The 16656-nt window shown below is 36.3% G+C and overlaps 1 protein-coding gene across 1 annotated transcript; it reads right to left on the bottom strand.

Moving 5' to 3' along the window:
* Positions 1–143: 143 nt before the first annotated feature.
* LOC136855642 (enolase-phosphatase E1-like) lies at positions 144–14592 on the bottom strand. Its single transcript, XM_067132834.1, has 4 exons — positions 14399–14592; positions 9576–12177; positions 8583–8717; positions 144–2744 (listed from the first exon to the last, which is right to left on the bottom strand). Exons 1-4 carry the CDS (start codon positions 14542–14544, stop codon positions 2328–2330), a joined length of 3300 nt encoding a protein of 1099 aa, XP_066988935.1. The 5' UTR covers positions 14545–14592; the 3' UTR covers positions 144–2327.
* Between the last annotated feature and the right edge of the window lie 2064 nt (positions 14593–16656).

Below are 16656 nucleotides of genomic sequence, written 5' to 3'. Positions count from 1 at the left end.
TGCCATCAATACACTGAAAATTGAACATGATGTTTCAATCTTGATCTTCTACAACTGCCTTCTTACAGGATGTTTCTTCATGATCTTGACTCACTTATCCACTTTTGTAATTTCAAATCATTCACAATTTTGACTTAAATATGATACACTTAAAGGATAGTTCATTATTTCCATCACATGCACATTCACCATCGTTATAACTTAAAATATCAAAATAAGGCTTACTAAGAAAACATCTGCTACACTTTTATCATTGTGATGCCTATACATGCAGACAACTTGGGCTGCCCACATCTACAGGATATAAGTTGTGGTATCAACTTATGCATTTTAGATCTTGTGATAAAGTGTTGTCTATTATTACTATGTCAGAATTACTCACAAAATGGATCCACACAGGTTGGTGTGTGTATGTCTGAATTGAAAATACCACAAACAACTACGGTGTAATGGAAAAATTATTAACTGCAAATCAACATTAACATGTCTCTTGATGTAATTTGTTACAACTAGAAACTTGACTCCTCATTGTCTGAGACAATGCAATATTTTATCTGCAATTATTGCAGATTAGCATGCCCAACAGACAGAAATAAGGTAACTGCAATTTGAGGTACTTATGAAAAACCTGACACATGCTTTGAGACGCAACAGTAAGGCAACCAAGTTGCAAAATCCAAGATTCAAAGCTCTTTCAATCTTGACTGAAGCTTTTACCACCATTTGAAATGACACTGGAATGCAGGCTTGTTCACAATATTCAGTTACAGTACATAGCACTCTACTATAAAAAATTTTGGAGCTGAAGATGAAATTTTCATTATCACTTTGTATTTATAGTTTATTTTTCCAAAACTTTCCCTACTGTAAGGAAATGAAGTGAATATGATTAGAAACTTTAAACAAACAATTCCTTTCAAGAATCATTTTCTGAATAGTAAAAAGACCTAGTTCATATTAGCAGTAAGAACAATAAACGAAAAAAAAAAAAAAAAAAAAAAAAAAAAAAAAACAACTACTGAAAAAATCAGAGAACAGGCCACATATCACTGTTCCAAATTCTGCATATTAGGCTAAGTTATTTGTGATGTCTTGACAACACTAAGTGGGAAAACAATACTGGTTGAGAGAAAAGGGGTGCAACACCAAGAAAGTCAAAAAGATTTTGAGGTACCTTTTTATCGGTGAACTAGACTAGCTGGATCCACACAGTGAAAAACACATCTGTTATTCTTGTTAAAAGTCACCTAATAATAGTTGATATTAAAGACTAATTTTCATGTGAATGTTATTTGTGAGTACCCCGAGGACAATCAAAAAGAGGATTATGGTACAGATAAATAGTAATGGCTTGTTAGTGCAGGATGGTAATGCTGTCATAAGAAAATATCACTTCTCACTCATTAACACAGGTATTTTTTCCTCTATCTCATGTACAAAACAACTGCACTGTATTTTATGGATGGCACAACATTAGAACTGTCTAAAGTGAAAGTACCTGTAGTCTAACATAACTATAGAGAAGAAATATATGGCAATGCTTTATGAAATAACAATGGTAATTCTCTCTGAAGTAATATACCGACTGGACAAGGAAAAAAGGTCTTAAAAAAAATAAATAAAAAGTGACTCCGTTAACAAGATGACCAAACCTTCATCCTCAACAATGGAAAACTATTGCTTCCTGAAATGTTATCACTGTATACAATGCAAGGGCAAACTATGCAAACTTATTCACTTCTGTCAATTAAAGCTGATAAAATCTGAAAAAGAAAATTAAATATATATGCATGAAAGCCATTATACAAATTCTTTTCCATACTTAAGTTTAATATGAAAAAATATTTACACTTTAATACAAGAAGCATAACTCGAGATGATATGCCCCATTAGAGAGTGTTTGCACCCTCATAAAATATTTATCTACTGTATCCTGTACATAAGTACAATTTACAGAATAAAAAGGTAGCAAAATAAAAGATAAAATATTTCAACAAGAAAAAAAAAACAATAATTCCTCCTTTTGAGGGATAGTTTTTGGATATACCTAATTTTTAAAATGTGTAATGGAAAACAATGAAGGAAATGAAAATACATTAGCTATGTGGAATTGAACCCAGTTTTAACTGTAAAGTACACTACTATTTCTCTCTTCACAAGCACCAGAACAAATATATACCATTGTAAGGAACAATGCATTAAACATAATACCCTGATAAAATTTTCTCTATATATATTATAAGAAACTCTAATCTTTAAAGCTAAAGTCCAGCTTCAATAACCAAAACTGAGGCAAAATCGAGCCTCATTTTTTCAATATTTATGTCTCAGCTAACAACATCTACTTCACGTGGGGAGGCGCTAAGGACAGGTAGATTTTCTGGGGTCTTCTGTTGCTGCTGCTGCTGTTGCTGTTGTTGCGGCTGCATCTGCGGCTGTTGGTGCTGTAGCTGATGAGGTTGCTGACTTACTGGTGCTGAATGGGGCTGTACTGGAGGTGAAATTTGTTGAGGTGGATTACCTAAATACTGTTGGTTTAACTGCAAAGGTTTTAAGTACTTCTGGTTCAACACTTGAGTACTTGTTCTGAGCTGGACCTGAGACTGGTGTTGTAAAGGAAGGTGTCCCTGATGATGGTCAATATGAAGGGACATTAAAGGATCAACTGATGTCTGTTCAGCCTCACACGTCGCCTGTTTGATAGCCTCTCGATAAGGTCCCCGCTTTCTTTTATTATATCGAACCTGAAATATATTATTTTACAATAATGTGGAAATTTAAACATAACCAATTACAGTATCAACAACTAATGCAAAGTGCAATTTTACATATAATGAAAATATACCACTATTTTATTAGTGACATGGATAAGTATAAACATGGTAACATTGTACTTTTCCTATTTGTGAAATAAAAGTTATTTTTATAATGGGACTTGAAGACCTTTGGAACATCTGACTTGGAATTTCAAATCAGACAAAAAATAGTACATGTAATCAGATCGACATTAATTTTCAGCATCGTAAATTTTTTCACGATGCCATATGCAGTAATTCCAGTCTACAACACTCAGACATTTAACGAGTGCCTGAATATCCACAAGTATGATTTAATTGTTCCTCAATCAAGAGACTATCCTTATCCAATATAACTGACAGGAAAACAAATCCAAAAACTTAAATCCTTATCCAATATAACGGAGAGGAAAACAAATCCAAAAACTTAAATGTATGGCAAGTGGACAGTAGCAGAGGTCACAAAAGAGGCTAAAATGGAGAAATAACCTTGGGCGCTAAATGAAAAATTTAAATCAAACCAAATACAGGAAACATGATTGCTTCTCAAAGCTAACCTGAGGATGAAATTACTTCTTTGGCTTTCAACTGATAAGCTTCTCTAGAAGTCAATAAACTGTTAAAGTCTAAGTACTGTACTGTAGTTAGTATATGTATGGTAATGAAGAAGAAATAAATTTTTTGATTAATACCACCCTATGGATTGCATGGAGTAAGGATATTAGGGTGACAAGCCTCTGCCATATTAAACTACACTTTATAAAGGTGACTTCCACACCTCCAAAGATGATGCTAATAGCAAGATCTTAAGACATTGAAGAAGAAAGCACTCCCTGACTAAGTTTATACTGAATAGGGCCCTATGAAGAAGAGTGCTGTTGGGAAAGGACCAGGAACTGTGAAGATCTAGAGCCAACAAAATCTTAATGCTTGGAGTCATTTCACATCAGACACCTGCGCAAACACTACATCCTTAATTATGTGCAGTAAGAGTATTACATGAAAGGGCTTTCAACATCTCAGTCAAATAGCTAAAAATTTTGCTTATCCAGCCCCACACCTCGGAAAAAGACACCTCTCCTGGCACTGCCTGGGGTGACTACGTCATCCTTGTAGTGAAATTTGACCATGTGAACAATATTGTTGGACAGATCAAAGCAAGTCTTCTCGTAGGAAGTGTACGTCCTAGAAACTAGTAAGAGTGGCTGTCTAAATGTAGTAAGGTGACCACTGTACAGTGTCACAGGAGCTAAGAAAGTCTTGGACAACAGCCACTGCTTCCCTGCTGAGCAGGGAAGATGTAGCTTCATCACTATTCATCCTCAAACCTCATTCTGGCACTAACAAGAAATACAGGCCATCTGAGGTACCAGCTGTCACATTTCTTAGTGATGATAAGTGCTGTTCAATCTCTTGGCGAGATCTATTTCCTGATACAAGCCCTAGATGTTAAAGCTGATGGTTTTGTCTTAATTCAAACCCTGTGCTACTAAGCTTGATTCAACATTCATGTTATTTTTGAGTTATCATTGGTGCCTATGGTATGTCACTCATATCTGAGGGATGTTCAGCATCTGAACTTCCCATTCAAGTAGTGATTCTGAAATTTAGATAATGGGGTTGCAGCAAAACAAATATACTTTTATAAATGAAACCTTTTTACAGAAAACCATTAATTGTGAGTGCACTCCTTCATACTCAAGGACTTACCCTTCCTTACTCCACTTCACAAAAGTACAACTGCTTTCCATAAGTACGACTGGTTTTATTGCTGTTAATATGTTTTATTTCATACACTGAACTTTTGAAGTTCTTGCTTATTTTGTTTCCTTACAGTTCAACTTTTTGGCTCTTAATTTGAATAAATTTTCTAAAAATAGATTGAAACTAAATATGTGATTTTCTTTATAATGTATCAGATGATTGACACATGCTTCCATTGATGGAAATGTCTGCTGTCTGTTCTTCTATCCCTGATGAAATGTGCAACTGCTTTCATCAGACTGCCTTTTGCTAAATTTCAAAGAATGTGTTGAGATCATAAGATTTGCTGTCTACTTTCATCTGTGGTTGTAAGTTTTAACTGATACAGTAGTAATCCACTCGTGAGAAATGAAGCTGCCCTTACCCTCAATCAGGACATGGACTGGATCAGTGAATGGTGTAGCCAGTGGGGTATGAGGCTGAACTCAGTAATATGAAAACACTATTGATTAGCAAATCTCGTACAGATTTTCCACCCCATCCTCCCCTCCAGGCGGATAGGACTCTCCTGAATGAGTCTGAAGCTTTGAATATTCTAGGTGTAACTTTGGCCTCACATCTTAACTTTAGATAGAGAAACATTTAATGAAAGGTTCAGCAAATGCTACATGAAAGTTAGATATTGTTCATAAGGCCTCATATATTTACAACAGTTATACAATCGATGCAACCTGTTTTAGGTCATTTATCCTTCCTTTACTAGAATACTGTTCTCCCATAAGAATGTCTGTTTCTGCCAGAGATTTCTTTTAGATAGAGTGGTTCGTAGTGGTAGGTTTGTTTCCTAATACAGTACAGTGTTAGCAGTTATGATTTAGACCATTGATGGAGGGTCTCGTTTGTCAATTTTTTATAAGTTGTATTTTAACAGAGATCTTTCACATTCACAATTGATCTCGGATCCCTTTTCCTGCCGCCGAGAGCAGCCAGATTCGCTGAACAGCAGCACCAAAGTGCATTAATTGTATCTAACTGTCAAACTTTTCAGTTCCACAGGTCCTTTATTCTTCACACCGTTCGACTGTGGAACAGCTTCCCTGAGGATGTCGTGCAATTGGAACTTAAGAAGTTCAAGCAAAGATTCAGTGCATTACTACCCTAATACAATGCTCCTTGTATTCTAATAATTTACATTTTTATTTATTTATTTATTAATTTGTTACTTTATCTGTTTTTATAATAACTAATCTCCTGTATTTTTCATTGCCTTCTGTTGCTTTCGAATGAACACCATATTCTTTGGAAGCTTGAATTTCAAGTTAATGGCCCCTTGAGCTTGTTCCATATGAATAGGGTTCATATTCTGAATAATAATAATAATAATAATAATAATAATCTGCTTTTCCATGTTAATTTTGATTTAAAGTTGTAATGTCATTAAAATGTATTCAAAACGGATACATTAGCATTATTGTTTCTTTAATATTTTATAACTGGATTTTGATTGTAGTACTACAGATAAACCAGATTCACTTTCACTATTTACAAACACCCTGCTTTTTATTGGAGGGGAGGAGAGGTAGGGTTTCCTCCTCAAATAATCTCTATTCTTTTATATCATAAGTTTCTGCTTCAAAGATCTGTTCACCTTGTTCTATGGCAGTGCCTCAAAAGGTCTGTGATGTTTTTGGCAATTTCTTGGAGAAGCTGTATACTTCCTTGACTCTGAGTATTCAGCTATGAGGTTTGGGAGATTGTTTTTCAAGGAAGTTGTACAAGGGATTTTCACAGGCTCAAAGAATCCTTATTGCTTTGAATTGTTCTAGCCATCAACTGTTTTAATTTCTGCATTATATACAGGTATATATAACACATTTTTTACATCTGGAAAGGTTGGTGTAAGTCAAGTCTAATTTGGATTGTTTTTATGTGTTTAAAACCATAAAATCTGATTAAATGTTTCTGATAATTAAAAAAAAAAAAAAAAAAAAAAATAACAATATATGCAACACATTGTAAAACTATAATTAAGTTGAAAGTGATCTGCCAAGATGCTGGCATTGCTAAAACATTTTTGCTACCATGCTGGAAGGGAGGTAAGGGTAGTGTGTGTGTGTGTGTGTGTGTGTGTGATTGGTAAGGGTAGGGTAAGTGTGTGGATGTGATTGAAGTCTAAATACAAAAATGTATGCACTTCCAATGATTCACGAATATTTTGTTATTACACAGTAAGAAAGAGATACTGGTAAAGTACTTTACTTGGGAATTTTTGTCAAAAGTGGTAGCCAACTGTGTCATGACAACAGATACCTGTATGTGGAAACATTCTGACAGGTGTTAGAGCACAGGAAATATTTTGCATGTAACCTAATTACTGGACTTGAATTTGTGTTTCTCGTAATTCAGAAACATTTGAGATTATTATATTAGCAATAAAATAAAAAATATGTGAATATAAAACACATGATAAAAATTTATTAATTTTAGTAAAATTTACTTTGAGACATTCTCATGTTCATCTGCTTGATTTCAAGACAAACGTTTTGAATTATATTAGATAGCTCACCTAATGATGTATAATTTTCCATGTGCTTGACAAATTCTAAAGAAAAGGCTTGAAAAAATTACTATAAAAGTCTCTATGAAACCCTAATATAATAAATGCTCACTCTCATGCTCTCATAAAATATAACTATTACTTTTAATTTTATCATGGTTAATAACTTTTACTGGGAGAAAACCATGGAAACTTGTGCGTAACAATTAAGCAATCTGCTAGTCTATAATAAACTGCATTCCCCTTACCCCATTAATTTGGATCATTGACCCACGGACTGCGTAAGTAATCAGAAAAGCACAGATTTCCTCTTAAAAAAATGATAGCCCTAGTTATCTATTATTGGTGGTTTTCCATGAAGTATGCATTATTTCAATTCACAAAAGACAGTAGAAACAAAGAACTGATGAGTAACTCCCATATTCTTTGTGGATAATATTTTAAAGTCAGGACAACACAAGCTGTTGCTTGCAACCTATAGGTTAAGGGTTTACAGTTTTTAGTTACTTTGTCTAAGATAGCCTCTCCCTTGCCAGGGGTATCCTCTAGGGATGAGTGTTGTCTTGTCACAGCTGGTGGCCACTTTGTGGGTTCACTGGTTTGTTAAGATCAAAACCAGCACTGAAGAGAAAGAAATTATAGTTTCCCCCTCACTCAACCATGCAAAGTATCAACTTCTATGTGGCAAGATGTGTGCTGTCTAACTCCACACTCCACCAAACCCAACTTTGGTCAAGTTTGGCCGATTTCCTTGCTGTGGTCACCAACAAAAAATCACTCCAAGAATAAAAAGAGAGAGCTGAAGAATGAGGATTAACAGAGGTCCAATCTTCAGTTGAGGGTACTGAATTGGCCTTTGTAGTATGGTTGCACTTGACAGGGTAGAAAAAGTAACCAATCACTGTCACTCAGTTTCATTCAGTTGTCCCTTGCGCCAAGCAACCCCCTTGCAACAAAGTGCTAAGGCACAGGGGTGGGGAGTATATGCTAAAAGATGGGGCATAGAAGGATAACCTGCTTCCTATGAATATATGCATACCTAATGAAATTTAAAAAGACAGTATCAAATATATGTAAGTAGTCTGAAGACTAAATTAAATGATTTGGGACCTCCCACAATAGGCCTACTTGCTCACTTCACCCATAATTACTGAAGATGATATCAAAACGAAATACTTCAGTTTACATGAGATGATCTACCTAACGCCCAAAAATACATTCATTAATCCCTACCTACTCTCCAAAATACATGCATTAATCCCAACAGCATAACAATGGCAAAATAAAGTACTTGGGCAGTATAACTGTTACAAAGTGCTTTGGTATATATAGCTTCAACACATACCACTGGATAAATCCATAAAAGAAACTTGACTTCTTACAAAACTTGATAACAATCACTCTTTAACTCCTGCAGACATACACAATTAAGAGTTTTTGTACTAAAGTAAAAACTGTTAAATACACATACCTAAAAAAAAAAAAAAACAGATTTGAGGTATAAAAAGTGTATTTTAATATCTAACCTTAAACATCTGAAGAAAAGGCTGCAACGTATCAGCAGGCATAAGTGATTGAGTGGAAGAACCATACCAACTAACATGCGCCTGCTGCCACTTGGTCTCTCCATTAACTTCTCGCAAGATTCGTATTGCAATGACCTGAAACATCCACCAGAAAAAAACTTACTTGCTGCTATACAAGCAGATAAAGCCTTAAGTAATTCAAATACAGACTGTAAGAATACAGCTCAAAAAATAAAACATGATACATTTGCAATTCTCTTTGAACAATAGTTTTGCCATTATAATTTTGGGGTCTCTAGGTGCAATACTGACAAACTGTGAAGGCATAAATAATAAAAATTTTCATGATAAAATTTATTATTTGGATACTTACCTACTATTCAAGATAGCTTATACCTCCTTGCCAATCAGCACAGAGATATAAGCTATCTTTAATAGTAAGTAAGATTCCTCCCAATTAAATTTTTAACAACAAACAACTGAATTAAATTACTACCCTGCACTACCTAGACACAAATGAGTACCCCAACCTTCAAGGACTCCAGAGGTTCATCCCTTTAATCCCTTCTTTTCCCAATAGCTGGCCATTCTCCATGTCCCAAGCACAATCATTTGTATATACATTAGCAGCATGTTACATCACTTTGCCTTACACTACACTAAGTTTGATTACTTGTCACATCCCTTCCTTTGGAACCTTTCCTTCATCTAGAAATCCCTTACAAATCCTGCTCACTATTTCCCTTGAAATCCCGTACTCCTAGAACCTTCTATTCTTTAATATTTATTTGGACATACTGCCTTACAGACTTCCTAACAGTAACTCTCCAAGCATTCTCAAATTTCATCAGGTCTGGTTCAGATTAAAGGTGATAGGTTGACTTAACTGTTCAGTTCTTCATATCATATTATTGCCATTCATTCACTGTTACTTTGGGTCCTTACTTTAACCAGATTTCCTGTTTGCGCTAAAAATTAAAAAAAGATACATACCTTAGCTGGCCACCAAGGAAAGCCATGAATCTTGCCCCATACAACATCTCCAATCTTCATTATTCTTCCGTCAGACACATTACAATGATTCACTTCTTGCCAGCTCAGTTTCATGAGAAGGGAAGCACTGGTGTGGCTCATCTCCTCAATGCTTGGAGCCCGACTGGGAAAATCTGGAATGGCCCCATTACACGGGTCATCACTACCTGGTGAGTCACTTCCAGGAAGAGATGGCTCAGGTGTTTCCATCCTATATGTATTAGCTGAAAAATTGTCATTGCTATAATTTTCAGGGCATTCCATCACAGACAAATATTTCTTTTCCTCTTCCAATTCTTGAAATACATTTGCATCTGGCAATGAATTTTTGGAACATTCATTTGCTTCAAAATTATCTGTAGTTCTTTCAAGCACAGTATTTTCTGCTGTACTTTTCAATACTGGTGACTTATCCTTATCTTCCTGAGCACTATTGCTCGTTGGTGTGACAGTTCTTTCCCCATCTGAATGGCTGGAGTCACAAGCAACATAACTAGCATTACTTACTCTCTTAATGGATATGGAAAGTTTATGACGAAAGTGCTGTAAGGTTGTACTTGGCTGAGCAACTACTTTTGAATTTGGCAACTGTCTAGCCTGATTGGGATTTGTCAAGTCAACAGCTCCCTCTCTGGCCTCTGAAGCATTCCACGCATCATCTGGAGTTATGTTTTCAACAGGAATATCTGCATCTGTAGAATCTGGAGGACAAGACGAATCTTTATTTTCACCCTTGACATCAACCTGGACTTTAGTTTCTTCTTGGGATTTATGGCGACGTTCATCTTTGTGCTTCTTTTTGTGCTTTACTTTATGTTTGTGCTTTTTAGTCGGTAAATCACGTGTTGATAGGTCTACAGCTGCTGCTCGAGCAGGAGACATCCCCCCAAATCTTGCTGGAGAAGTTCCCCCAAATCTGGCTGGAGAAAATCCACCCAATCTTGCTGGAGACACACCCCCTAGCCTCAGAGGAGACATACCTCCAAATCTTGGAGACATTCCACCCATGACTGACGCAGGTGATGCATTCCCCATCATAGCCTTTCTCTGAGCTTCTTTTTTGGCTTTCTTAAGGGCTTTTCTTGCTGCTTTGGCACTCATGTCTTTTGATTTCTTTGAAATTTCTTCCTCTGTCTCTACCTCAGGTGTACTCAAGCTAACAACGGTACTCTTTGAAGGTATCTTTAATACAGTACCCTTCCCTTCAGGACCAAACGAAATTTTTAGTACAGGTGTTGATTTTGGCTTTTCTCCTTCTAAAGATTCCTTTTCCTCACACCCCTGCTTCACTGCCTCTTGTGATTTCTCCTCTTCAGAATCCTCTCTTCGGTGTTTTTTAGCAGTTTCATCAAATACACTTTCATCCCACAAATCTTCCATTGAACCAAGGGAACGTTTCTTCCTTAGACTCATCTTCTCTGATGGAATTTCCTCAGAATGGCTCTTCACCACTTTGCTATGCTTAATTTCAGATGTTTCTTTGTCTTCCTGAACTTCTTTCTTTTGCACTACAGGTAATATTGTTAATTTTGGGATAGGGGATAAGCGATCATTTAATGACTCACTGTAACCTTGTCCAGCTGCTGTTATCGTCAGCTTGTGTATGTTACCAGACCTTAACCTTAATTCCTTGGCATCCGTACGTGAGTCACCACTTTCTTTCCTAATTTTAGTATTCTCTTTATCTTTTTTATCACTAACATATTCTGAAACTATTCCACTTGTCGATAATATCATTTTTGGTATGCTTAAACTTTTTGCATCACTTACCTTATCACTGTCTTTGGAAGCTTCGTGTCTTGGTGGTGATATGGCAAGGGTCGATATGGTCATTTTGGGAATACGACCTTTTTTCTTACCTTCCTGAGATTCTGATGCTGTACACATGTTCGTAGAAAGTTTCAGTTTTGGAACCTTACCCTCACTTGAATTATTATTCTCTAAAACGGAATATGCCGAGTTTGAAATCACACCCATATTCGATTCATTATCACAGGAATCTGAATCACTGCGGGTACCTCGCGTGGATGGACTTCTTCTGTTTGTGGCTGCCTCAATTTCACTAGGTTTTAATTTAACTAATTTCGGGACTAGCATAACACTTTTTTGAGGTGATCTTTCAGACCTCCTACTGTGAGATGAATTCGACTCTTGCTGTTCCTGATTACCCCTATCTCGTGAGCTCCTGGTGTTCCCTCGTGAATTTTCATTAGAATTTTTAGCAGCAGTTGGGGGCTCAGTTGCCCTTTGCCCTTTTGCTCCACTAACATTTTCAGATTTTTCATTACAGATTGACTGACATTTTGAACACAACACTTGTCTTGGTCTTAGTCGCACTGTCATTCGTGAATTTTTGAACCGCTGTGTGAGTGAAATTGACTTTCTAAGTTGTACGCCCTTTTTATCTTTAGAATTTCCTTCTGGTAGTGTTCCATCCTGCTGGAAATAAGTGTGTCTTTGCTTAACTGAATAAAGTTTATCGTCATTGTCAGTTACACTCAGGTCAGGTGGTGGTTTTGGAGGAAACTCACCCCCAGGGGGGTATATACCACACGGGAGTTGCCTGAAAAGGAACAAGTTTAAATTAAACTATACTCTGTTTAATTTTTACATCAAATACATCTGATGTGCCTACGTTAACCTATTTGTTCCTACAAACAGAGGCAGGTGGCAGGCAAAATGAAATGAAAACACAGTTTTCTTGGATAACAGAAAGATAACAGTGGAGAAGGAATAGCCCTGGATGGCAGACTTAAGATATGGGCGAGAAAAGCAATGAGAGAGGGGAGATATTGTGTGGGCATGAAAAATGCAAGATGTGAGTATTGGAAATAGAATTGGGGTGCAGGAAATGGGTTTGTGTGGGTGGTAAATCAAAGTGGTGTCCAAGTGTGGGAAATGCTAGATGTTTTCACAAAAGTCAGACATCATCAGGGTATTCTTTATGCATAAAAAGTATAACTATTTGAGGGAAGACAAACTGGTAGCAAATTACTAGCTCAAAAATACTGATTCAAAAAAATTGTCTAGAAGACCCCTTAGTAAACCAAGGAAGGCATATGGTAGGACTCTTGGGAAATTAAGACAGGTGACAGAGTGAACAGAGGAAGATCTGTGTGCATACATGAAAAGAGAGAGAGAGAGAGAGAGAGAGAAAAAAAAAGTCATGGAAGATGAAAACTTGATGGAGGAATAAAGTTTGGAAGTGATTAACAAAAGGATATTTAAAATACAGGTATCCTAAGCAGAGACTAGGCTGTTGCACATTGGAAATCAAACTGAAAATACAATACAGTATAAAATTACCATTGTTATGGATGAAATCTTCACATATAAACATTTCAACATATCTACTTCATCACTACTGTATTATCATAATTTTTTACCATCATACTCTTTTTCATGTACTGTACAGCTTTTACAGGCTTCTCTACAATATAAGCCTGCGCAAGTGGAAGGTTAGCTTTATCTAAAATGAGTAACCCAAGTGAGTAATGCATTTCAGGAAAAATCCTGCACACTTATTGTTAGGCATAAAGTTTAGTTATGGCTCAAAAATGTGTAATTACTGTCAGCTGTGGGTTATTTTGAAAATGTTCTTGTGTAAAATATGCTATAAGATCCCTGTTATATATCATAAGGACAATGCCAAAGTTGAGGAGCTACTCTACTAGTATTTAGATTAAGATTATTAATGGCACAGAATCAGCATTGGTTTTGGTAGATAACAAAACCCATTAGGCTAACCTGGACTTAATTACAACCTGGCCCTATAGTAGTCTATTGCCAAGGGTGCCAAAATAGTATCAATACAACAGTAATAATTCAAGTATGTAATTCTTTTTATTGCCTTCTTCACTATGCATGCTATTAAAAGAGGATGAAGTACAAATTTTACATATGAAATCAGCCAAATACAAGGCCACTTTTCTTTATGGTTGAATTATCATCGTATTGAACTAGGCCTATTTTGAAATAAAATCTGTGAAGTAGGCTACTAACCATACTGATTTTCTGAGATTTACCCATGTATTCACCTAATTCTTTTCCTTCCATTTTACTCGTAAAGCTACTGTAGTACAGACTAGGCCTATGTAAAATGTAATTTACCATGTGAAAATATTGTAAACCATTATGTTTTACAAGCAGGTTACACTAGTCAATTAACTCGGCATGCCAAGGTCTAGGCCCTGCATAGCCTACCTGAACCTGAAGCCACATCACCCATTATCATAGGCCTAATTTTCCCCAAGTAATTCTATAGAAATGAAATCTAGCTTATATTATAATTATACAAAGGTAATAAGTACCATAAAACCTAATAATTCCCAGAAATCCGGAAATAAGCAATAAAAACAACCTGAAATTGCTGTTTTTTCCAAATTAAGCATTAAGACCCTATAATTACAAATTTTCAAGCAACTTTCATATTCAAATTGCAAGATCCAGCGACACATAGGGTTTTAAAAGCAATAACAAGCATTTTTAGTTTGTGCAGCTGCTCAAACACAGGAAAATGCCCAAAAAGTGCCAGCCATGGCCACTCCCTCCTCATCTCAACCTGAATATACAATTTTAACATCCAAAGAAGAAAAACCCAAGGTTTATTTTCCATCCACTGCACGGCTGTGCAACAATGAAATTCATATATAGAAGAGAGCATAAAGAGAAGGGGTTTGTGAGAAAATAGAAGCAACAGCCATGCAACTCTTTCAACACTGAGAGGGCAAAATGGCCAGAATCGAAGGCATCCCCCTTACATATTTAAAGGTATTTCTCCTCACCCTTTCGAAGAATCGAGTAAAACACCCTGGAAAACTTGAGTGCCATGATTGTAGGTCACTAATATCAGGTCTCGTTGGGCTTCCTCGACTAGGACGACGATTTCTTGGCCTCTACATATATCAATACTGCCATGATTGTCGTCCATTTTCTTCCTTTTCTTCTCTCGCCATGTTTGCGAGAGGACCTTCACAGAGGCCGCAGCCACGAAGATTTTTCTTATGTTTTCGTTCATATTGGCTATTATGGTCACTTACAGTTCAATTTGTTGTCATAATCGCATATTTCTCCTTAAATTTATACTGTCTCCTACATAATCATTCGATTTTATTAAAAAAAGCGTATTAAATATACTGTTGTGGTGGATGTCCGAACATAAATGAAATATAGATTATAGGTTATTATGGACACTTATAAGTTAATTTATTTTCATATCCAAATATTTCTTCGTAAATTTATACTTTCTCTTACATAATAATTTGATTTTATTACACGAAGCGCATTAAATATTCTCCTACGGAGGATGTCCGAACATATATGAAATCTAGACTTTAATTCTGAACATCTCCAAAGTTTTAAGTTCAGTCTCGACAGGCAGATGAGAATCACGCATGCGCAGTTACTTAATTCCCTGTAGTTGTCCCTTTGTTCTACATCAAAATGATATATAGCATTACATTATTGTCTTTTCAGCTTCTTATAACATCTGTATTGTATGCCTTGCGTTGTTAGGGTTAAATTGGGCCCTCTTTACGTGGCCACTGTAGCAGCCCAGTCTGGTTAAAGCTAACTACGCGATAATTGTAAGGAAAAGAATTTAGTGTCCTTATGAGAAGATAAAACTGACAACATGAAGATAATTTAGACTGACATGGCGAGCCTTAAAGCAGAGACTTATATTTGGCCAGTGTCTAAAAATTAAGTATCATAGCGCGTTAGCGTGGCTATATGATGTTCTCATTAGAAAATAATATTGTGTAAGAACTCTACAAACTGACATATGATTGGCCCTTTGTTATTTTTCTTTGTTACATGAACTCTGGTCAAAGGGCTATTTCAGACAAATGCTTTCCAGTAACCCTGTGAAATTTCATGCAGCATCCCATATTTTGGACACGTTCATAAAACTGCAAAGTGCGTGGGAATTAATTACATCATTTATTACTGAAAGTACGCACGAAGAGTTGTTATTTCCGCCTATGCTCTTTATGTTAATGTCAATGTCAGTGCACGTGCTAAACTACTGAGTGAAAAATGCATGCAATTTTCCAGTAAAACTGTTTCCAGTTTCCAGAGTCCTAAGTTTAGAAGATATCTGAAGTATCTGTTCTTTGTAATATTATGATATTTATGTGGATTTTAGTTCAGTCCTCTCGAATACTTAAAAATATAATTTGATAACGTTGCTCTACTGTTGAACCATTCACCCTGTTGTCCTGCGTATGGTAAAAAGCGAATAAAAGGGCAACTGCTGCGTTGCAGGTTGACTTTTAAGTCAAAGGCTAGGCCAACCGCCAAAAACTGGGGGTTACATTTTGCTTTCTCTCTCTCCCTCTCTCTGGTTCCACTCTTTGGAGAGTGTTCTGTGAGAACAAATTCATTTGTACACACAACGGTAAAGGGACGTTCTGGGATGTATAAGGCGAACTACATATTAGTGTAAAATCCACTTCGTCATGACACTGTTTTCAGTAACTGGAAAAAAATATATACTTTCAGTCTACTTGGTTTCGAATAGGAGCTTATGGTAGGCTACTGTCTTGGAGCCGCAAACTGACACTCCAAAATCAATATTCGAAGTGCTTCTTGGTTCAAATAATTTGAAATCATCCTTTGGCCGTATTGGCAATTCTTTCATGTATTTTGGACATCAAGCCCTGGTAGCCTGATGAGTCATTACGCATTAAGTTAAATATTAATCTAACTATGCTACTGGTAGCCAGTGGCGCACAATGCAGGGGCAATCCTGTCCCAAAGTGCAACTCCCTTTGCTAAACGTGCCGCTCTATTTAATATAATTTGCAGCTTGCTTCCTACGTTGTATCTTTGGTAGATTACGGCAAAGTTGTAATAGTTCTCTCTATTTATGTCGCAATCGCAAGTTTTTGTTTTCACTGAACACTCACCTAGGCATTATTTAATAAAGGTCAAGTTTCGGAGTTGATGGGTAGCATACCTCTTACAGCATTACTGAGTGTTAGGAGACAAATTGCATCACATGATTACACCTAAATCGCGTACTACGTCACCAATCAGAACT

This window comes from Macrobrachium rosenbergii, chromosome 3 (assembly GCF_040412425.1).
Source record: "Macrobrachium rosenbergii isolate ZJJX-2024 chromosome 3, ASM4041242v1, whole genome shotgun sequence".
Lineage (NCBI taxonomy): Eukaryota > Metazoa > Arthropoda > Malacostraca > Decapoda > Palaemonidae > Macrobrachium > Macrobrachium rosenbergii.
This window is presented reverse-complemented; position numbering and strand designations above follow the sequence as displayed.